This window comes from Oncorhynchus mykiss, chromosome 2, assembly GCF_057628025.1.
Source record: "Oncorhynchus mykiss isolate SJ-2025 chromosome 2, ASM5762802v1, whole genome shotgun sequence".
Classification (NCBI taxonomy): domain Eukaryota; kingdom Metazoa; phylum Chordata; class Actinopteri; order Salmoniformes; family Salmonidae; genus Oncorhynchus; species Oncorhynchus mykiss.
The window spans coordinates 19393168-19416573 of record NC_143023.1 but is presented as its reverse complement, the minus strand read 5'-3'; the positions used below and the strand labels follow the sequence as shown (position 1 = coordinate 19416573).

General features: G+C 44.9%; 2 protein-coding genes and 1 pseudogene across 5 annotated transcripts in view; all 3 read right to left on the bottom strand.

The window, feature by feature from the left end:
- Positions 1 to 140: 140 nt before the first annotated feature.
- LOC100329212 (glyceraldehyde phosphate dehydrogenase-like) lies at positions 141 to 5277 on the bottom strand. Its single transcript, XM_021623341.3, has 11 exons — positions 5231 to 5277; positions 4523 to 4568; positions 3048 to 3150; positions 2680 to 2786; positions 2361 to 2451; positions 2020 to 2135; positions 1821 to 1902; positions 1433 to 1584; positions 1021 to 1099; positions 568 to 749; positions 141 to 468 (listed from the first exon to the last, which is right to left on the bottom strand). The coding sequence occupies exons 2-11, from the start codon at positions 4543 to 4545 to the stop codon at positions 399 to 401; spliced, it is 1005 nt and encodes a 334-aa protein (XP_021479016.1). The 5' UTR covers positions 4546 to 4568; positions 5231 to 5277; the 3' UTR covers positions 141 to 398.
- A 7577-nt stretch (positions 5278 to 12854) lies between these two features.
- Positions 12855 to 23406, bottom strand: part of cnp-1-2 (C-type natriuretic peptide variant 2) — an 11113-nt gene continuing 561 nt past the window's right edge. The window contains exons 1-3 of one of the 3 annotated variants that reach the window (XM_036990250.2): positions 17341 to 17779; positions 16497 to 16658; positions 12855 to 13774 (exon numbers count right to left, since the gene is read on the bottom strand). In XM_036990250.2, coding sequence (XP_036846145.2) covers positions 13478 to 13774; positions 16497 to 16595 — 396 coding nt within the window. In that variant the 5' untranslated portion in view covers positions 16596 to 16658; positions 17341 to 17779 and the 3' untranslated portion in view covers positions 12855 to 13477. 3 annotated transcript variants of the gene reach the window in all.
- LOC110534400 (condensin complex subunit 1-like) overlaps positions 21601 to 23406 on the bottom strand; it is a 20452-nt pseudogene continuing 18646 nt past the window's right edge. The window contains exons 30-31 of the transcript XR_016483604.1: positions 23205 to 23312; positions 21601 to 22945 (exon numbers count right to left, since the gene is read on the bottom strand). The product of XR_016483604.1 is annotated as a condensin complex subunit 1-like (transcript). The remainder of the gene's footprint in view (positions 22946 to 23204; positions 23313 to 23406) is intronic.

The following is a 23406-nucleotide window of genomic DNA, read 5'->3' as shown; positions in this document are numbered from 1 at the left end:
GAGTGATCGATCACGTCAGGTTCCTTAGCTTAATAGAAATAACGAAGGAATTATTTAAGAGTTTGTCCTTTCCCATTACCAACATTTATATACTAAATAATTCTCCTTTTGTCCCATCAAGTGAAAAACAGGAAGCCATATTTACTCACAGAGGACTTTTATTCCGCTTCTGAATGAAGCAGGTTCAGTGCAACAAACAGAGAAAATGTCTTCACACCCAGATTCCATCTCACCTTTCACAAGACCAGAACAGGGGCTTTACAATACAAAAATAAATTAGTTGTGATTGTTAGTTATTTGTTTCATGCGGGTAACTTTCTCATGGCAAGGGCGATAGTCCAATCGAATGGGAAATATGTGGTCACATGACGTAGCGCAGTAGCGTTTGGTTGGTTGCTTTACTCCTTGGTGGCCATGTGAGCCATCAGGTCAATGACGCGGTTGCTGTAGCCAAACTCATTGTCATACCTGGGGAGAGAGGAGAGACACGGTCAGGTTTCTTCACTCACCAAGAATGTGTAGGTGTGTGTGTGTTCGCGTGTATATTTGCAGAGGATGAATGCGTACCATGTGACCAGCTTGACGAAGTGGTCGTTCAGAGCAATGCCAGCGCCGGCATCAAAGATGGAGGAGTGGGTGTCGCCGTTGAAGTCTGAAGAGACAACCTGTTGCTCCGTGTAGCCGAGAATTCCCTTCATGGGTCCATCGGCGGCAGCCTTGACAACCTTCTTGATGGCGTCGTAGCTGGCCTGTGGTTCAAGCAAACAAGAGGTGGGTTGTTAAATTGTTAAATTGTTGCTACATTTACAATGCTAACTAATCATGTATCAATTAAGGCATTGTCTTGTCTACTCAACAATGGGCTTTACTGCAATCTTTATTTAAAGAGGTGGTCACTGTGTCTAACAACTGGTCCTAGGACAGTGTCATCTTTTTGATTGTATTGGCAGGTAAGGTACACCATAGAGACACAGACATGTGTATTGGCAGTTTGGTAAGGCAGGGGGAGGGGCTACTCACAGGCTTCTCCAGACGGACGGTCAGGTCCACCACTGAGACGTTGGGGGTGGGGACACGGAAGGCCATGCCAGTGATCTTGCTGTGAGGAAGAAGAGGGGGTGACAGCAGCATAAGGTCAAAGTTAAACTTACTCCTCTACAGTTTGATATACAGACATAATAAATGACTAGTTCTTAGACATATGTCTGTTTCATTGCTATACATTTTACTGTTGACTGAAAACTGTATTAATGGCTGACTAGTGTTATAAATGTGTTACTGGTCTAGATAGAGGTTGTGTCACAAGTGAATGTACAGCTGTATCATAGTGTTTTACTGGTGTCTAGTTAGAGGTTGTGAACTTCTGATACTAGTATTATAATTGTCTTGTTTTACTGGTTGTTATTAGTTATTTAGAGGTTGTGGTACTGACCCGTTCAGCTCGGGGATGACCTTGCCAACAGCCTTGGCTGCTCCGGTGGAGGCAGGGATGATGTTCTGGCTGGCACCACGTCCATCCCTCCACAGCTTTCCAGAAGGACCATCAACAGTCTTCTGGGTGGCGGTGACGGCGTGAACGGTGCTCTGAGAGAGATGTTAAGGGAAGGGAGATGAGAGAGGTGTGATCCACATTAAGGAGGTACAGAAGTGGTAGTGGGGGACGGCTGGATAAGAAAGACAGATGGTGTGTTGGTGATCTTAAAAACAGTCCTTCCTTTGTTCTGTACTGTTAGTGTTTTGTGTCGGTGTGAAACCTGTCGTTATGTCAGATTATGCCCTCTCTAGGTGATTGTTCCCAGGTGTTGCGTTTTAATCCGTACCATCAGACCCTCAATGATGTGGTAGTTATCGTGGATGACCTTGGCCAGGGGAGCCAGGCAGTTGGTTGTGCATGACGCATTGCTGTGGAGAGAGACGTGCTAAATTATAGTCTGAACCGCAACAGAATAGCCAGGCGCTGCATATAGTAGCTGTTAAGTGGAGGGAGTGTGTGTTGAGTCGGAGGGAAGAGGGACTCACCTGACAACCTTGAGGGAGTTCTCGTACTTCTCGTGGTTGACGCCCATGACGAACATGGGTGCATCAGCGCTGGGAGCAGAGATGACAACCCTCTTGGCACCTCCCTTCAGATGGGTCTGGAGGAGGAGGAGGAGGGAGAGATGTTAGAGTCCATTATTACATTTTTTTTTTGTAGCCTGGTTAAATATGATTGCCTAGTTATTGTATGTATTCAACATAATGCACCACATGCAGGTTAAGCCTGATGGGTAAAGTCATGTCATAAAGGAGTCATTTCTGTTCTAATGATATTCCCAGATCATACAGTTCTGGATGCTGTGTCTACTGATGGGGATACTTACAGAGGCCTTCTCAATGGTGGTGAAAACACCTGTTGACTCAACTACATAGGTGGCACCAGCATCTCCCCACTTGATGTTAGCTGGGTCTCTCCTGTGAACGAGGAGGTTCAGGGTTATGTTATGAGGAAGCAGAGCACCATAGACTAATAGACTATCATTTATATTGTTATGGATTCCACAAGGGGGCGCCATTCCATAAGGCCACAAGAGACTTCAGGTCTCTCCTGCATATTCTACAGATGCGGACCTGATTTGTATGAATTTTTTTCAATGTGGAAAAAAAAAAGTGAATTATTTGTTACTAAATGAATGAACTCACTCGTGGAACACAGTGATTTTGTGTCCATCGATGACCAGCTTGCCACCCTCAGCCTTGACCTCACCGTGGAAACGTCCGTGGGTGGAGTCATACTTGAACATGTAGACCTGAAGAGGGCGGAGGAAGTGAGTCTCTTGGCCTATTGTTAATAGATCCTAAGTTATGACAGGACCTTGGTTTGTTCATTGAGGGTGTCAGGGTGACAGCAACGTTCAAAGGTTTTGAAGTTAATGAAACCACTTAATAAGCAAAATATTTCACTAAGTCTTAAAACCTTAATTCTTTATACATGTCAGGGATCAGTACATTTTTCTACTGATTCAGTGGGCTAGAAGTCCCTGGTCCATTGTAGGCTTTAGGCTGCTCACCATGTAGTCCAGGTCGATGAAGGGGTCGTTGATGGCAACAATCTCAACTCCCTTCTTGGAGTGGAATGCAGCACGGGTCACCAGACGCCCGATACGGCCGAATCTGGGGGACAAGACGATTCATTCCATTAATCATTGATGTCACACCCAGTCCTCAACAATACTACGGAATTTCATAAACATCTCGCTATTGAAAAACAAATTAAGTTGGGGGACTACCACATCTGTCTCCTGTATTCTAATGTAACAGCTAGTGCCTTAGTAGGGAGCCATGTTTCAAAGGTCGCAAATAGAAATGTCATGTATACAACTGAACTGACATTTCTGTTCCATAACATTCAGGTAGCACCTGAAGCAAAAGACTAAAGACAGGATATAAAGAGCTTTCAGAGAAATCTCAAATGAACATGTGGTGACCTCAAAATACTGTATTTCCAGAGAAAGAGGACAGGGTTCAGGGGGTTTTGTATCATAGCCAGCAGAGTGAACAGGACTGAGGCTTTACTCTCTGTGGAGTAAAGTCCTGTCTGCCCCTCATGTGGTAATCCTCCCCCATCAAGTGAGTGGCCTGTTTGATTAGTAGTTACTTTTTAACTAGAAAAATCAGGTTCACAGACAGGCTCTGATACACACTGTCCTCCGAGAGGTGGAGGGGAGGCGAAGAGGAGGATAGGAGAAGGGGAACTGCAGATCCCCCTCACATATGCGAGTAGTGAGGCCAAAGACACATTTTCAACTGTAGACTGGACAATAAAAACTGTTCTATTCAACTAAGCACAAGGTGATCACTTGTCTACTAGTGAAAACATCACAGAGAACAAGAGACCACCAGAGTGACCGTCCCTGGGTTTGTGTGTCTGTTCTGCTAACCAGAGTGACCGTCCCTGGGTTTGTGTGTCTGTTCTGCTAACCAGAGTGTGCCTTCTGCAGAACACAAGTCTTTACACAGTTCCTGCTCTTTAGTCGCTGAGCTAGTTTAGAGTAAGACAGCTATTAAAATGTTTTGATGGTTCAGAATGTCAACAAGACACTACTGTACCCCTGACATTTCCTCCAAAGGGTGCCTGGCTAAAAAAAGACTGGCACAAGAGGATACAGAGAGGAGGGTCATGTAAGCCAAGCTCCTCTCAGGGCTCGTCTGAATACCACACACATCATCGGGGATGACTATGTAACTTGTGTTTCTCACAAACAGAGGGCGTTTTTTTTCGAAGGGGCATCAGTACTCCATGTGTGAGGTTACCAGGGTACAGCCATTAGGAAGGAATGATGTAATGAAATCTTGATTGTATTCATTCCTATATTTTTGTTTTTATTAATTGATATTAGCGAGATTGCCATTTCAAATAGATATCTGGTTTAAAAGCGTAAGCTCTGCACTAGGTCAAGCCAGAGTAGGACCCTGTGTGTGTGGGGGTGATACATTGTTAGATTGTGTGTGTTGTGTTAAGGGGTTAAATTAAAATTTGTCTTACCCATTGACACCTACTTTCACCATTTTGCCTGAGTTGGTCTAGTCCTCTGTGGGGGGGGGGCAGACAAAGAGAGACATTAGCTATTAAAACACACATTGACCATCCATTATGATTTCTGGAGATTTCCATACTTTATGGCATAGAACTTTGCAACTGAGTTATAGCTTTAAGGTAAGCAGAGGCATAGAGAACATAGCATAAGAGAATAATAGAGTATGCCATAGGTTCCCTAGAATAGATAACTTATCTGAACAGTATCTACACATCAAATGTCTGCAACTCATAGTAAGTTTATGCAAAGAAGAAAAGTTGCATTTAAAAGCACAGCAAAAATGTTTTAAACTGGAATAAAATGTGTGATAGTCTATTTAAGCAACAGTTATGAACTTTGAAAGTCTAACTAAACTTTGCGTCACGGATTCAGAGTTCAATCAAGGCAGATTGAAGTGACTTTAACAAGAGGTTTGAATAGGCTTTTCTAAAGCAAAAAAATAAATAAAAAGCTATAGACATCAAGTAGTTGGAGCTGCATCTCATCAACTATGACATTAAATAAATGGTCACGCATGAAACAAGTCTTAGAATAAACCAAACAATCGAAAGGTTGTCAGTTTTTGGCTTGACAATCTCCCTAATCTTGTTGCAATCTAGGCCCATATTATCCCCAGCCATTTAATGTAGTTAAATATCCTAATGTTGGTCATTTACCGTTTGTGAGATGCCTCAATCCTGTCTTACGACTTTCGGGTGTGAGTGGGGACTGGCAGAGCTGGGCTACCTATTTATTTCCACCGTGTATGGACACGCCCCTTTGTGTGCTACGGGCTCTAAACCCCGCCCCTTTCAGAATGTCAAGGTCCTAAGGAAGTTGTGACGAGTCAGCCTATTATAAATTTAGTGTATGTAGCCTAACAATAAAGCTGTATTAGCTATAGTATGAAAACATTAATTGGGTCTTGTTGTGTTCACCCTGTTTTATTTTAACTAGGCAAGTCAGTTAAGAACAATTTCTTGTTTACAATGACAGTCTACTGTGAAACAGTGGGTTAACTGCCTTGTTCAGGGGCAGAATGACACATTTTTACCTTGTCAGCTTGGGGATTTGATCCAGCAACCTTGCGGTTACTGGCCCAACGCTTTAACCACTAAGCTACCTGAATCCCCTTTCCTGGTCTTTAAACTAAAACTGGCCTAAAGTAGCATTGATTTCGTGGGTTCTAGTGAATAGTGTAGGCCTGAATATTGAGTGCTTTCACTTAGATTTATTTTGCTTTCAGGGAAGTTCATCAGACTCTCTATCTGTCTGAATATATGGCCCTCTTATTTCACTCAAGGCCGCCACGTTCAACCAATAGATTTTATTAACACTGAATGTTTTTTTAGTATACCTTTTTTAACCTTCCCATAACCTTAATTCTGAAGCATAGGAACAGACGATGACACACTACACAGATATAATAAGTCCTTGGATGGCCAAATGATATAATAGAGGGTATGTTCCTGTGTGACCTTCTCACTTGATAGGGAGAGCCAGACAGCGAGAGCAAACGGGGATCAAATCACTTTCCTCCACAGTGTGACATTTACAGTCCAAAGACCATGACCCTTCACTTTCAACCTCTCTCCTCTCCTTCTCTCGTCTCCTTCCCTGCCTGGGATGTGAGGAGGGCTGTGTGGACCTATGGCCATGTCCTGGTCAGGTCAGTCTATATAGTCTGAACACACCACATTTTGCACATTCTCATGCCTGAAGCCAAGACACCGTTCTCACAGAAGTAACTTGTGTGTTTTTGTCTGTCTACTCAAGTGACTGTGTCTAAGGAGTTGAGTTCTATCTATGTCAGAGTAACCGAATGGCAAGTCTTGTTATAACACAAGACGGGGTCTGTGGATCTGGTTTTGTACAGTTGGTGTCTCAAAAACATTCTGAATAAGAACACCCAATAATTTTAGTTCTCTAAATGAAACTACCCCGCCAGCCTTGTCTTATGTACAGAAATCCAGTCTGTCTGGCCGTGGTAGGGACAAGTATATATGTACAGAAATCCAGTCTGTCTGGCCATGGTAGGGACAAGTATATATGTACAGAAATCCAGTCTGTCTGGCCGTGGTAGGGACAAGTATATACAGTGCCTTGCGAAAGTATTCGGCCCCCTTGAACTTTGCGACCTTTTGCCACATTTCAGGCTTCAAACATAAAGATATAAAACTGTATTTTTTTGTGAAGAATCAACAACAAGTGGGACACAATCATGAAGTGGAACGACATTTATTGGATATTTCAAACTTTTTTAACAAATCAAAAACTGAAAAATTGGGCGTGCAAAATTATTCAGCCCCTTTACTTTCAGTGCAGCAAACTCTCTCCAGAAGTTCAGTGAGGATCTCTGAATGATCCAATGTTGACCTAAATGACTAATGATGATAAATACAATCCACCTGTGTGTAATCAAGTATCCGTATAAATGCACCTGCACTGTGATAGTCTCAGAGGTCCGTTAAAAGCACAGAGAGCATCATGAAGAACAAGGAACACACCAGGCAGGTCCGAGATACTGTTGTGAAGAAGTTTAAAGCCAGATTTGGATACAAAAAGATTTCCCAAGCTTTAAACATCCCAAGGAGCACTGTGCAAGCGATAATATTGAAATGGAAGGAGTATCAGACCACTGCAAATCTACCAAGACCTGGTCGTCCCTCTAAACTTTCAGCTCATACAAGGAGAAGACTGATCAGAGATGCAGCCAAGAGGCCCATGATCACTCTGGATGAACTGCAGAGATCTACAGCTGAGGTGGGAGACTCTGTCCATAGGACAACAATCAGTCGTATATTGCACAAATCTGGCCTTTATGGAAGAGTGGCAAGAAGAAAGCCATTTCTTAAAGATATCCATAAAAAGTGTCGTTTAAAGTTTGCCACAAGCCACCTGGGAGACACACCAAACATGTGGAAGAAGGTGCTCTGGTCAGATGAAACCAAAATTGAAGTTTTTGGCAACAATGCAAAATGTTATGTTTGGCGTAAAAGCAACACAGCTCATCACACTGAACACACCATCCCCACTGTCAAACATGGTGGTGGCAGCATCATGGTTTGGGCCTGCTTTTCTTCAGCAGGGACAGGGAAGATGGTTAAAATTGATGGGAAGATGGATGGAGCCAAATACAGGACCATTCTGGAAGAACCTGATGGAGTCTGCAAAAGACCTGAGACTGGGACGGAGATTTGTCTTCCAACAAGACAATGACCCAAAACATAAAGCAAAATCTACAATGGAATGGTTCAAAAATAAACATATCCAGGTGTTAGAATGGCCAAGTCAAAGTCCAGACCTGAATCCAATCGGGAATCTGTGGAAAGAACTGAAAACTGCTGTTCACAAATGCTCTCCATCCAACCTCACTGAGCTCGAGCTGTTTTGCAAGGAGGAATGGGAAAAAATGTCAGTCTCTCGATGTGCAAAACTGATAGAGACATACCCCAAGCGACTTACAGCTGTAATCGCAGCAAAAGGTGGCGCTACAAAGTATTAACTTAAGGGGGCTGAATAATTTTGCACGCCCAATTTTTCAGTTTTTGATTAGTTAAAAAAAGTTTGAAATATCCAATAAATGTCGTTCCACTTCATGATTGTGTCCCACTTGTTGTTGATTCTTCACAAAAAAATACAGTTTTATATCTTTATGTTTGAAGCCTGAAATGTGGCAAAAGGTCGCAAAGTTCAAGGGGGCCGAATACTTTCGCAAGGCACTGTATGTACAGAAATCCAGTCTGTCTGGCCGTGGTAGGGACAAGTGTATATATGTACAGAAATCCAGTCTGTCTGGCCGTGGTAGGGACAAGTGTATATATGTACAGAAATCCAGTCTGTCTGGCCGTGGTAGGGACAAGTAAATATGTACAGAAATCCAGTCTGTCTGGCTGTGGTAGGGACAAGTATATATGTAGCCCTGTGTCATGTGGCAACTTTCCCTAATTTGAAAGCCTTATCTTTTGATTTAACATGAAACAGCCCACCTTGTATATTCCAGTGTACCACCCTCCTAAACCTAAACCTATTAGTTGGTTCATTGCAGAATTCTCTGACCTCTGTCTTTGGTTATGTCTAAATATGGCAGGATTATTCTTGGAGATCTAAACATTCATGTGTTTAGCCCAAATAATGCACTAGCTAGGGAGTTTTGAACCCGTTTAGGAACCTTTAACTTTGTGCCACATGCCACAGGGCCGACACACATTCAAGGCCATACTGTTGATCTGGTGCTGTCCTATGGTCCGAATATGGATTACTTGGAAACTATTGATGTGCGTCTCTGACAATCTCAGTGTTGTTTTTAAAATGCTTCCTCCTACTCCTCCTAAAAATGTGTTTGTTGCCACTCGCTTTCACATCATTATCTCCACAACTCCTAGTAAGTTCCTCTACCAATGCCTTCTGATCCTCTACTACTCCTGTTATTTGTCGTCACAACAATGATTTTCTGGAAAGCTTCAATGATATGTGGGGCTACTTTAGACTCAGTGGCACCAGTTAAAACCAGAAATAAAGTGCCGGCCAGCGTCTCACCACGATTAAACGACCACACATCTACTTTCAAAAGTGAACTTGGAAAGGCTGAACATAAATGGAAGGCCTGTAAACTTCAGGTATTCTATGAGATAATGAAGGAGCTGATGAGAAATGATAATGTTGCTGGTTAAAGATGCAAGAGAGTGAACTACTTCTCTACCCTGATCTCTGAGAACTCCCACAACTTTAGAAAATGTTAGATCCCAGATTGACAGTAGCTGACGCCATACCAGCATTGCTGGCCAGGAGCCACTTGAGGCAACTACTCGGAAACTGTCTACTGCTTCCTTTTTCTCCTTTGGGCAAATATCCTTTGAGTGCCTCCTTGATACTGTAGGTCACATGAAGACCTCCTCCCTCCTCTTGGACATGATCCCTACTAGATCACGCCTACTGTTGGGTTGGCCCTTACATCCTGCCTATTGTAAGTAGCTCCCAGTCTTCTGGCTCCTTTTCAGCCTATTTTAAAACTGATCTGGTCCAACCTCTCCTTAAAGAGCCCAATATAGACCCCTCCTCACGGAGTAATTATAGACTTATCTCTAAACTTTTTCTCCAAGATTTTTGAAAAAGTGGTTGGTGGCTTACTTGAGTATGAACAACTTATTTGAAAAATTCAGTCTGGCTTCCGCTCACTTCACAGCACGGAAGCTGATTTATTAAAAGTAAGTAATGACTTTGTGTTGGCTGCCGATCCTGGCAAATGCTCTACCCTAGTTCTTTTGGATCTCAGTGCCGTGTTTGATACTATTGATCATAATATTCTTGTCACGCTGCTGTAGAAGTGGATGGGAATCTCCGGCGTTGCCCTCGATTGGTTCAGGTCATATTTATGTAACAGATATTTCTCAGTGAACATAGGTGGTTCAGTATCGTCCCCAGCACCTATTCACTATGGTGTCGTCCCCAGCACCTATTCACTATGGTGTCGTCCCCAGCACCTATTCACTATGGTGTCGTCCCCAGCACCTATTCACTATGGTGTCGTCCCCAGCACCTATTCACTATGGTGTCGTCCCCAGCACCTATTCACTATGTATTCACTTCTGGGGTCAAACACATTAAAGTGACTTTGGTCCATTTATGATTACCTATTATTTGTAAAGCAATGAGTGTGCAATAACAATTGTAAAATGAAAGGACACATCTATAGTTAATTTTAAAAATGAGGAATACTATTACTGCCTATGTGGTCGCTGGTTTGAATCACCAAGCCGACTACTATAGGGGAAAAAAGTCGACGTGGCCTTGAGCAAGGCACTTAAACCTAATAATGGCTGATCCCTGGCCGTGAAAAAAAAAAAAATATATATATATATATATAATTCACATGTGTATGAAACACACGTGTACATGTGTGAAATAGTACAAATGTAAACACCCAAGTAATTACTATTATTGAAAAATATAATCTGGTTTTCAATCATTTCTTCTGATCATAAATGTCCCATTAGGTCAATAAAGACTTGTTGGAACCAGGGAGGGGCGTCGGGGATCTTCTCTTTCTGCTCTCTATAGGATAGGAATATAAAACAACCAACTAGTAGAGTCTGAACCCTTAGGCCTTTGGCCCATATGCCTCTACAAGCAAAACACACAACTTGTACCTAAATATCACAGTGAAGGAAATAACACAGAACTAGCGCAACATGTTCTCCAACACAGCTCGACATGCCATGACACATGAACATCATGTTCAACAGCACAATAGCAGTCATGCCACCCAGCACTAATATTTTTGTCACAGGTGTTGTGATTTAGGGTGGTGACGAGCCAATGACCTGGGCATAGTTGAACTACCACGACCCCATGTGAACACGCACTGCTCTTGGCCTCCGCTGCACAGCTTAATGTCAGAGAGGTGAAGTAAAGGTCGTTCTATAAATAGAATCAGGTCTACTCCTCGGTGGATGGTATACACTGGTGATACTGTGTACTGTACTTGACCCTGCTTAATATCACACAGTCATCATAGGTTATACTGTAGTCCATGGTAGGCTCATATAATGGCCAACTTCTCCCTTAATTTAGGTTTTTCATGTAGGCCTACAGATTTCTGTAAGAAAACGTTTAATTTGTGTCTGATAATTCACTGTTCAGTTGGTTAGTTATGTTCAGATTTGTGTAGTGCTTTTGAGAAAATCAGAGGAAGCCAAAAGTAGTTTTGAATACTAAAGAGGAGCCATGGACCCAAATCTAGAGAGTACAAGAAGACTACTGCTGTAGGCTATGTGTCAGTATACCGTGCCCTCTGTAATTATTGGGACAGTGCAGCATTTTGTTCTTATCTTCTTGGATTTGAAATCAAACAGTGACTGAGATTAAAGTGCAGACTGCCAGCTTTAATTTGAGGGTTTCATCCGTTTAGAAATGGCAGCACTTTTGTACATAGTCCCCCCCAGTTTTGGGGAGCAAAAGTCTTGGGACAGATAATGTGTATTAAAGTAATACCAAGATAATTGTGCTTCTGTAATTTTATTACTCATCGTGATTCACGATTCATTCAGGATTATCCGTAATCATGGTAGTATCTACATTAATGTAGAAGTGTTTACAAATGTATTCTATTCTTATTTACATTAAAAGTGACTCCAAAATGACACAATACGTTATTTAGCATACATTTCTATTGGGCAGAAAATAATCAAACTCAACCAAAATAAACCACAAATGCATCCAACAAGGTTGGATGCATTTGGTCATTGGTGCTCATTGGTGCTATGAATGAGACCAAATACCAAACTTTTACTGCTTTAATAGAGCAACCCTACAACCCTGGTGTTGCCAGCACTGTCCATGCTCCGACTAACTTGAGTTATCTGAAATATCTTCAGATTTGACCTCTGGTAAAACATGCATCAGAAAGGTGTACACCTGGGTTCATATTCTGCTGAATTATCATCAGTCTCATAGTGCTGGACTCTGTTAATGGACATTAAGTCTGAAGTCTGGAATGCACTTCGGTTTGGACCTTGGAACATGACAGACTAATTCAGACTGACCTCTTGTGGTTTACTTTAGGGACTGCATCCAGACTTTTAACCTGAGTTAACCTCTTCTGTGACAAACACACTAATGACTCTAGAGCCCCCAATCTCAACTCTGGACCTCGAAGCCAGTTCCATTGCATTTTTGAATTGTCCCCCTAATCAGGGACTGGTTTAGATCTGGGGCACCAGGTGTGTGCAATTAATTACCAGGTAGAACAGAAAACCAGCAGGCTCCAGCCCTCTTAGGGTCAGAGTTGAGTACCCCTGCTCTAGAGACTCTCAGTATCCATCTCCCAACCTCTAATGCACTCTATTGACCCTGGTGAAATGCCCTCTTTCCCCAACCCAGAACTGACCCTGGTGAAATGCCCTCTTTCCCCAACCCAGAACTGTATTTAAAGAGAGATGATGTTCTGTTTGGGAAGTACTTGTCATATAGACAACAGTTAACTCCCTTCTATAAGTAAGATACTAACGACATAGTAAATTCAGTTTGGAAGCATCAGTGGTAGCTTGATTAGCGTAGGTCCAAGCCCTAATTGGTCCTCCCACACAACCCCACCATTTAATGCAGGCATTTCATTTAGCTCTGAGGAAGACATGTACCATCTCTCTCTCCCTCAGCTGCCTGTGGCAGATTTAATAAAAACGACCATGGAAACAGAGGTATAAATATCTGCTGTGAGAAATTGAACCTTCAAATTGAATGGAAATGCATGAATATGTAGATGACGCATGCCAATGCGAAGTGAACACATGGAGTGGAGGATTTGAGGATGAATCTGCCACTGGAAGATGTCAGGACTTTAATAGAACAACACTCAATACAACGTGGTTCAGTGTACATGTATTCATGCCAAATGTCTAATCAATAGCAGAGAGAAGAAACATTGGACTTTAATTATATTATTACATTTTTTTCAAATATTTATTTCCATTAAACATGCCATAACAACTATTCCTGCAGGATTAACAAGGACAATATTAGTCAAGAAAGACAACACTTTTAAATACTTAGTTTTAAATAAAGTGCAGGTTTACTGTCAAAACAACACTCAGAGACTTAAAATAGAATAACATCTTGATGTAAACATAACTTTGATACTTTCAAGATTCAAATGAATAGATGTACAATATAAGTACAGCTAACCCCTTCCAACAGCCAGGAGACATACAGAGTAACTTTCTTTAAGCTCGATGGAACCACATTAGCAATACAGCAAGTACACTACAGCAAGTACACTACAGCTACGCTACATGTAGACCTCCTTTGTACTCACATTAACATCCCTGTATTCACCACGTGTGTAAATGACTGTGTGCTGTGTAGCAGCCTACTGTGTGTTCGTCCTCATATCCCCTGTGGGGCGTCAGTCCCTTCCTCTCTCTCCACTAGCAGCCCAGTCCACTCATTGACCCGATCCTGTCCAGTTTGAGCCCGAAGCATCCTCGGTTCCACCCCCTCCTCGACCGGTCCGTCACAGCTCTTTTCTGATTGGCCAGGGTCCCCTTCAGGAGGCGGAGCCAGGTGCTGTCGCCCTGTGCTGGTATGTCAGCCCATTTGGGGTACTCAGCGATTTTGACCCCGGAAGTAAAAGCAGAGGAGGGCTCCTCGGGTTGGCTGCTCACCAGGTTCTCCAGGTCATCCAGGGTCAGGTCGTTGTAGCGATCCAGAAACTGCTCAACAAACTAGGCAGGAACAACAAATATGGTGTTACTATTACTACCCAGAAAAGTCACGAGCTCCGTAAAAAAGTTATTGATGATCCATCTCTGCCCTCAATCCAAATATACCCTCTACTCCCCATCTCACCACAGCTACCCCTACACTCCCCCTCCATCCCCATCTCCTCTCTGTCCCACTCGCGCCACAGCTACCCCTACACTCCCCCTCCTTCTCCATCCCCATCTCCTCTCTGTCCCACTCGCGCCACAGCTACCCCTACACTCCCCCTCCTTCTCCATCCCCATCTCCTCTCTGTCCCACTCGCGCCACAGCTACCCCTACACTCCCCCTCCTTCTCCATCCCCATCTCCTCTCTGTCCCACTCGCGCCACAGCTACTCCTACACTCCCCCCTCCTTCTCCATCCCCATCTCCTCTCTGTCCCACTCGCGCCACAGCTACTCCTACACTCCCCCCTCCTTCTCCATCCCCATCTCCTCTCTGTCCCACTCGCGCCACAGCTACCCCTACACTCCCCCCTCCTTCTCCATCCCTCTGTCCCACTCTCCCCCTCCATCCCACCTCTGTCCCACTCTCCCCCTCCATCCCACCTCTGTCCCACTCTCCCCCTACACTCCCCCTCCTTCTCCATCCCCCCTCTGTCCCACTCTCCCTAGCTACCCCTACACTCCCCCTCCTTCTCCATCCCCATCTCCCCTCTGTCCCACTCTCCCCCTCCATCCCACCTCTGTCCCACTCTCCCCAGCTACCCCTACACTCCCCCTCCTTCTCCATCCCCCCTCTGTCCCACTCTCCCTAGCTACCCCTACACTCCCCCTCCTTCTCCATCCCCATCTCTCCTCTGTCCCACTCTCCCCTCCATCTCCCCCTCCTTCTCTATCCCCATCTCCCCTCTGTCCCACTCTCCCCTACACTCCCCCTCCTTCTCCATCCCCCATCTGTCCCACTCTCCCCTACACTCCCCCTCCTTCTCCATCCCCCCTCTGTCCCACTCTCCCCTACACTCCCCCTCCCCCCTCTGTCCCACTCTCCCCTACACTCCCCCTCCTTCTCCATCCCCCCTCTGTCCCACTCTCCCCTACACTCCCCTCCCCCCTCTGTCCCACTCTTCCCTACACTCCCCCTCCTTCTCCATCCCCCTCTGTCCCACTCTCCCCTCCTTCTCCATCCCCCCTCTGTCCCACTCTCCCCTACACTCCACCTCCCCTCTGTCCCACTCTCCCCTACACTCCCCCTCCATCTCCCCTCTGTCCCACTCTCCCCTACACTCCATCTCCCCTCTGTCCCACTCTCCCCCTCCTTCTCCCCTCTGTCCCGCTCTCCCCTACACTCCCCCTCTTTCTCCCCTCTGTCCCACTCTCCCCTACACTCCCCCTCTTTCTCCCCTCTGTCCCACTCTCCCCTATACTCCCCCTCCATCTCCCCTCTGTCCCACTCTCCCTCCTTCTGCCATCTGTCCCACTCTCCCCTACGTCCCACTCTCCCCCTCCTTCTCCCCTCTGTCCCACTCTCCCCTCCTTCTCTATCCCCATCTCCCCTCTGTCCCACTCTCCCCTACACTCCCCCTCCTTCTCCATCCCCCATCTGTCCCACTCTCCCCTACACTCCCCCTCCTTCTCCATCCCCCCTCTGTCCCACTCTCCCCTACACTCCCCCTCCCCCCTCTGTCCCACTCTCCCCTACACTCCCCCTCCTTCTCCATCCCCCCTCTGTCCCACTCTCCCCCTCCCCCCTCTGTCCCACTCTTCCCTACACTCCCCCTCCTTCTCCATCCCCCTCTGTCCCACTCTCCCCTCCTTCTCCATCCCCCCTCTGTCCCACTCTCCCCTACACTCCACCTCCCCTCTGTCCCACTCTCCCCTACACTCCCCCTCCATCTCCCCTCTGTCCCACTCTCCCCTACACTCCATCTCCCCTCTGTCCCACTCTCCCCCTCCTTCTCCCCTCTGTCCCACTCTCCCCTACACTCCCCCTCTTTCTCCCCTCTGTCCCACTCTCCCCTATACTCCCCCTCCATCTCCCCTCTGTCCCACTCTCCCCTACACTCCCCCTCCTTCTCCCCTCTGTCCCACTCTCCCTCCTTCTGCCATCTGTCCCCCTCTGTCCCGCTCTCCCCTCTGTCCCACTCCCCCTCCTTCTCCCCTACACTCCCCATCCATCTCCCCTCTGTCCCACTCCCCCTCCTTCTACCCTACACTCCATCTCCCCTCTGTCCCACTCTCCCCCTCCTCCCATCTGTCCCACTCTCCCCCTCTGTCCCACTCTCCCCTACACTCCATCTCCCCCCCTCTGTCCCACTCTCCCCTACACTCCATCTCCCCATCTGTCCCACTCTCCCCTACACTCCATCTCCCCTCTGTCCCACTCTCCCCTACACTCCCCCTCCTTCTCCCCTCTGTCCCACTCTCCCCTACAATCTCCCTCCTTCTGCCATCTGTCCCACTCTCCCCCTCTGTCCCACTCTCCCCTACACTCCATCTCCCCTCTGTCCCACTCTCCCCCTCCTTCTCCCCTCTGTCCCACTCTCCCCTATACTCCCCCTCCATCTCCTCTGTCCCACTCTCCCCCTCCATCTCCCCTCTGTCCCACTCTCCCCCTCCATCTCCCCTCTGTCCCACTCTCCCCCTCCATCTCCCCTCTGTCCCACTCTCCTCCTCCTCTCCTCTGTCCCACTCCTTCTCCATCTCCCCTCTGTCCCACTCTCCCCTACACTCCCCCTCCTTACCTGGATGGCATCAGGTGAGGGGTAGAGGGTGCGCCCCTCTGTGTGCCCCAGGGGTGCTATCAGGAGCAGAGCAGCACAGAGCAGAGCTGGGTACAGCATGGCAGCAGTGAGTAGAGGCAGGGCAGGAACAGTAATGCAGGAGACTGGCTGGACACGACGACACTGCAATGACAACAGGATTCTGTAAAAACAGAGAGGAATTCATATTAATATGCCAATATAGATAATACAGTGACTATTGATACAACTATAATACATCTCTAAAACCATACAGAGAAATGTTTATGACTACACATCACACAGAGCAATGACCACCACCACAACTCTACTGACCATAAAGATACATCCATGATCATGCTTTATAATCACATTTAATACTCTGATGTTAATAATCAAATACATGAGAAAAACTTCATTTTCGCCAAGGGAGAAATTGCCTTGTACACACAATATACTGCTGTATGAAAATCTGAGACGAGGTAGAAATTGTGACATTATGTCTGTGAGATGAGTAGTAATTTTAATTGAATATCTTACAAAACATCAGATCTACAAATGAGCCCCTGATTCCTCTATAACAAATCAGTACATTATACTTCCTGGTTCTTCAAGATCAAATAGACATGGATGCATTTAAGTATTTACTCAGGAATAATAATTACTGCATGATAATAACGTACTAAATACAATAAAACACTCATTGTATACAATGAAATATGCAGCAAAACCTACTTTTTGGTACAAATTCCATTTTCCTCTGTATCTAATCAACCTGAAAGTACAGGTGCATAACCTCTCACCCTTTCGCTAAACGAACAAATAAAGAATGCATGAAACAACTCACACTCTGTCTTCTTCTCTTGTCTCCGATGCTGTGGGTCACTGTGTGCTCTCACAGGCTGGCTGCATCTCTTTCTCTCAGTCTTTCCCTCTCTATCAGCTACCTCTCACTGTTTGGCACCTGCTGAAAGCATCACTATCTCACGCTTTGCCCCTCCTTTTCTCCTCGTCCCTCTCTCTGTGATGTTATTGAAAGGATGTGTTTGCCTCTTGCGTTTGTGTTCGCTTGGCAGTGGTTTAATGTTAGTGTATCAGCTGGGATGATGCGGTGGGTTTATACCGGCAAATATCCTCCCTCCGGCCCCCTCCATCTCCCCTCCCCTACTTCATCACTGGGATGATGTCATGGCAGTAGGAGTGTTTGTCATCACCAAGGTGACTAGAGGTTGCCAGTGGCCACACATCTCCCCTGCTTGGAACACAATGATGTCACGGGAGGACACCTGTCAGGGTCAAAGGGCAAACGGAAACATGACAAGAGCGCCCAACGGATACAGTGGCTGGGCAGGACCAATTTTTGAAACTGGACCTACAGTGGAGGTCGTCCTCCATCGGTCTGGTAACCCCACCACCCCATCAGTAGGTGTGTACAGTGGGGAGAACAAGTATTTGATACACTGCAGATTTTCCTACTTACAAAGCATGTAGAGGTCTGTAATTTTTATCATAGGTACACTTCAACTGTGAGAGACGGAATCTAAAACAAAAATCCAGAAAAACATGTATGATTAAGTAATTAATTTGCATTTTATTGCATGACATAAGTATTTGAAAAAAAGCAGAACTTAATATTTGGTACAGAAACCTTTGTTTGCAATTACAGAGATCATATGTTTCCCGTAGTTCTTGACCAGGTTTGCACACACTGCAGCATTTTGGCCAACTCCTCCATACAGACCTTCTCCAGATCCTTCAGGTTTCGGGGCTGTCGCTGGGCAATACGGACTTTCAGCTCCCTCCAAAGATGTTCTATTGGGTTCAGGTCTGGAGACTGGCTAGGCCACTCCAGGACCTTGAGATGCTTCTTACGGAGCCACTCCTTAGCTGCTCTGGCTGTGTGTTTCGGGTCGTTGTCATGCTGGAAGACCCAGCCACGACCCATCTTCAATGCTCTTACTGAGGGAAGGAGGTTGTTGGCCAAGATCTCGTGATACATGGCCCAATCTATCCTCCCCTCAATACGGTACAGTCGTCCTGTCCCCTTTGCTTCACGGTTGGGATGATGTTCTTGGCAAACTTCAGACGGGCCTGGACATGCGCTGGCTTGAGCAGGGGGACCTTGCGTGCGCAGCAGGATTTTTATCCATGACGGCGTACTGTGTTACTAAGGGTTTTCTTTGAGACTGTGGTCCCAGCTCTCTTTGGGTCATTGACCAGGTCCTGCCGTGTAGTTCTGGGTTGATCCCTCACCTTCCTCATGATCATTGATGCCCCACGAGGTGAGATCTTGCATGGAGCCCCAGACCGAGGGTGGTCTTGAACTTCTTCCATTTTCTAATAATTGCGCCAACAGTTGTTGCCTTCTTACCAAGCTGCTTGCCTATTGTCCTGTATCACATCCCAGCCTTGTGCAGGTCTACAATTTTATCCCTGATGTCCTTACACAGCTCTCTGGTCTTGGCCATTGTGGAGAGGTTGGAGTATGTTTGATTGAGTGTGTGGACAGGTGTCTTTTATACTGGTAAAGAGTTCAAACAGGTGCAGTTAATACAGGTAATGAGTAGAGAACAGGAGGGCTTCTTAAAGAAAAACAGGTCTGTGAGAGCCGGAATTCTTACTGGTTGGTAGATGATCAAATACTTAGGTCATGCAATAAAATGCAAATGTATTACTTAAATCATACAATGTGATTTTCTGGATTTTTGTTTTAGATTCCGTCTCTCACAGTTGAAATGTACCTATGATAAAAATTACAGACCTCTACATGCTTTGTAAGTAGGAAAACCTGCTAAATCGGCAGTGTGTCAAACTTGTTCTCCCCACTGTATATCCCTGCACTGCATTTGTGTCATAGCATCTCTGCTGTGTGTGTGTATAGTGGTCATTGCAAAGCCTCACTTTCCATCCTGTCTTTATAGCCTTGCTTTACCCTGTGTGTGTGGTGCCTTCTCTCCCTCATACAGTGAGTTACAGTCTGTCAGTACCATCTGCTCTCAGCCCCCTGCAGCCTCTCTGCCATAACACCAGCAGGCAATGCACACAAAGGTTCAACACATGCTCTGATCACCAGCAGATTCATCTCAGCACCCAGGACCAAATCTCTCATACGTGCTGGTGTTGTCTGTCATAAGAGACTACCTGCAGATACACAGGCATAAGCATTGACCTGATTGGCTATAGCCTAAAGCCTGTTGTAGTACTGAGTCTGGTCTCCCTTGGTGTCTGATACATTTGTACTCTGTCTCAGACAGTGAGGACTCGTAATTTCTTCCCAAGACCAGAGTAAAAAACTAATAATTATTAGCTTCCATTCAGTCAGCACATAGAACTGCTTCTCCATATACACTCCTTTCTTGAAACAATATATTAACAGCTTTTTTATTTATTATAGACTATATGTTTGCACAGTGGCAAACCTATAGGCCTCCAGTGATTCTGAAAAGAGATCAACTGTAATACCAGCGCACTCATGTAGGAGTGCACTTTTTGTAAAACACAAAGGGCCAGGGTGTAGTGGAGCTTTTACTCAGTGGGCATTGCATATACTCACCTCTTAATCCCTACTGTTGTGTAGTGGACCTATACGATTTATCAATGATGTACTACAATAGAGAAATTATCCAAAGTAGCCTACACAATCACAAAGAACCTGAAATATATTCACATGCACGCCGCACATAGCCTAGTTTCAGAAGAATATAATCTGCAGACAGTAAGAGTGCAGCTTCAGATGGGTTTGGCATGGAGCAGCTCAGAGAAGAATGACATGGGAAGCTGGTAGGGTAGGAAAGATGTTTCAACGTATATCTCTGTTGGACTGAGTAACCTAACCTTTACACAAATGAGTCCTAATATATAGCTGACACTAACAATGCTCAGTCATGGTTGGTTCAACCCCCCTCATTCAGACCAAGGAGCATCATAAGCCACTCTGGGTTCATCCTGTCATTATCTGCACTTGGGGTTGTTGTCTTAACCCAACCCTGGCTTAGTTTCCCAGATGCAAGGATGATTGAGACCATGAGGAATTGTTCTAAACTCCTCCTGGCTATCTCTCTCGGTTACACCCACCACATCTAGTCTATGTAATGCAGTCTTTAACTCTTGTCAACTCAAGCCATCTCTGGTGACCATACACCCAGATTAGCTGCAGGGAACTAGAGTGGAGACCATACAAACGACAGACATATCCTATCTATTATTAAGCATTAATTGCGAACTATTAATATCAAACAAATCAGGTAAATGTAATTTTTCTATCGTACTTTACACAGCTAGAGATGCAGGTGTCATTTGGTTAGCTAGCAAGAACAACTGTTTAACAGTTTTCATCTCTTGCGTTTGAAAATTCTAATTATTCTTGAAAAGGGAGAAGCTGCTGACAAAAGCTAAAGTGGGAAAATTACTGCTTGCTATCGCGCAGTGACCCCTTAGCCTTCGAGGCAGAGGTTTCTATACGTTTTTGTAAAAACGGTCCCACTCATTAAATCATTGGTTGTGATTGGTTGATTACACTTCCACTCATACAGTTGAATGGCAGATGCCTTTACCTAGCTTCTGATGGCCTAGCCAATGGCTGATTTTGCTAGCTAGATTTATCTCCCCAAAGACCAGAAAAGAACAAAATACCAAATCAGGATCTCTTCAGCATTAACGCTATCCAACAAAAACTGAAGAGATTAAATCAGAATTGAAAATATAATAATTTTAAGACTGAGCACCCGGGCTCAGTCTTGCTTTAGGTGGTCTCAAACACTGGCCTACAGACAGTAAGGTGGATGGATTTGCAAATTCAGCAACATTCTCCAGTAATATCTTTTACAGAATATATATAATGAACACATCATGAAGCAGTATGACAAGCTCTTGCCTTCTAAAAACATCTTCCATATCCTTTGGTACAGGCATTGGTTTAGGTCACACCAGTTGAGGCCGCTCGGTCATCTCTGAATGGGTTGACTTTGTTTCAACTAGGGGTTCCATTTCAGGAAATTCTGAACCTCTAGGGAAAAACTGGACAGGAATCCATTGAACTACTAATAAAAAGTGGCGTTGGATTGGACACACCCCACAGAAACCAGCCAACATTACTCACCAGTCCCTGAAATGGAAGTAGTTTATTTTCAGGCATCTTTAGTTTCTCACAATATATTCAAGTCTTCATCCAACACAATGTCTGTCAGATTGGGTTTATAAACTCTACGTTGGCAAACTATATTGTTAGTCTGAAGTCAGCAAAAGGTGTTTTTTCCCTTTACATAACTCACAAAAACAGAAGTGCACTTCTGTGTCATTTAAAAGGAGAGAGGGAGCGAGTGGGCGGTATAGAGTGGGCGAGAGGAGAGGGAAGAGACTAGCTACAAAAGAGAGGGGAGGGGGTGAAGTTAAAGCATGACGATGTCAGTGAAGGAGGAGAGCGACCGAGGAACGTAACATAGGCAGAAAGAGCATGGAAGAGGTGTGGGAGAGGGGAAGACCTTGGAGATCAATTACAGGAGGTAGAGGGGTAGAGATGGAGCACGTGTCAGAGGGAGAAATAGGGAGTGAAGTTGCATAAAATAACATGCTCTCCTTAATTTTAAATAAAGTGTTCCACTCTGCTAACCAGCACCTCACCTAAATAGGTGTGCGTTTTTTCCCACCTCAAATAACATGCTACCATTTTGTTCAGGTGTCAGGCACTTCATAAACCAGGTGAGAACCGGATAAAAGGTTTGGGATATTTTTTTTTACATAAGTGTTTTGTGGTGAAAACAGCATGTTACTTTAAAACTTTTCTTAGTATGTGCCAAAGTGTCCTCTTTAGTGGTCAAAACATAAATATGAACCCCCCCCCTCAAGTGACAATTGAAAAGCCAAATAATAATAAATAAAGTGGCATGTATGGCCTCAGATGCGGACCGAGAACTATATGTCCACTAGAGGACAAAATTGAATTGCTGGGTCTCAGGAGGATTTAGGTAAACTGTTTCTAACAGGTGGGATTACAGAATATTTCAAGCTGGCAGATATAGGAGAGCATGGAGGAGAGAGTGAAGGAGTAAGAACGGTAGCAACAGTGTCCAGCCAAGCTGGGACAGTCCAACCTGAACACACTATTTCACTGACCGAACACACAATGCAAGAGAAGGGCATTCATTACTCCTTGTAATGAGGGCATAAATCTGACTCCACTTGCAAACACACACGGATGACAGAGGTAGTGTGGTTCACACCAAAGTTGATTCCGCTACAAAAAGACTGAGTCAAAGTATTTAGTGCTGACTAGAGGAACATTACAGAAGATTTTTTTTAAAGTTAAAGTGAAAACATGATTTAAAAAAGACAAAACAATAGAACAGGACATGTGAAACTAAAAGCAGAGGAAGATCAGTGGAGACGAGCACGTCGAGAGGTGCGGGCGATGGGTGTGGTCACCTTAGGTGTCTCGCTCTCTGCCATGACAGCGTCTGATTGGGTAAAAACAAACAAATACCAGTAACATTGACATGTTCATTTGACAAGCAACAACTAGCCAGATTTTTTCCCAACAGTAAATGCTATGAAATTGCAAAGATTCATCAAATGGCATTTGTTTTACACCATCCTGGGAAGCCAGCACCAACAATCTACTGAGAACACAGAAAGCATATAAACTGATTCATCACTTTAACAGAAAAGCACTGACAACACTAACTAAAACAGACTGTACTGTTAAAGAGCAGATACCTTCGTCACTGCTGAAGGTGATAACAGCTTTCTTAGAGGACTTCTGGGTTGGTTTAGGGGTCACAAAGCTATCGTCGTGGTGACTGGATACAGAGAGCTTGGCTTGACCTTTGAGGGGAGAGAAAGAAAAGCATGGAACATTAGCTAAAGTCTATGTAATTGGCAAAAATAAATACATTCAGGAAGGGAAAAGTCACTACAC

What these genes read in the sequence shown, in the direction of transcription:
- LOC100329212 (XM_021623341.3), bottom strand. Translation starts at nt 4,545, where the DNA reads ATGGTGAAAGTAGGTGTCAATGG. An exon ending in AAAATCACTGTGTTCCACGA is followed by an intron (nt 2,452 to 2,679) that starts GTGAGTTCATTC and finishes CCTCGTTCACAG; the next exon opens with GAGAGACCCAGCTAACATCA. An exon ending in TTCGTCAAGCTGGTCACATG is followed by an intron (nt 469 to 567) that starts GTACGCATTCAT and finishes CTCTCTCCCCAG; the next exon opens with GTATGACAATGAGTTTGGCT.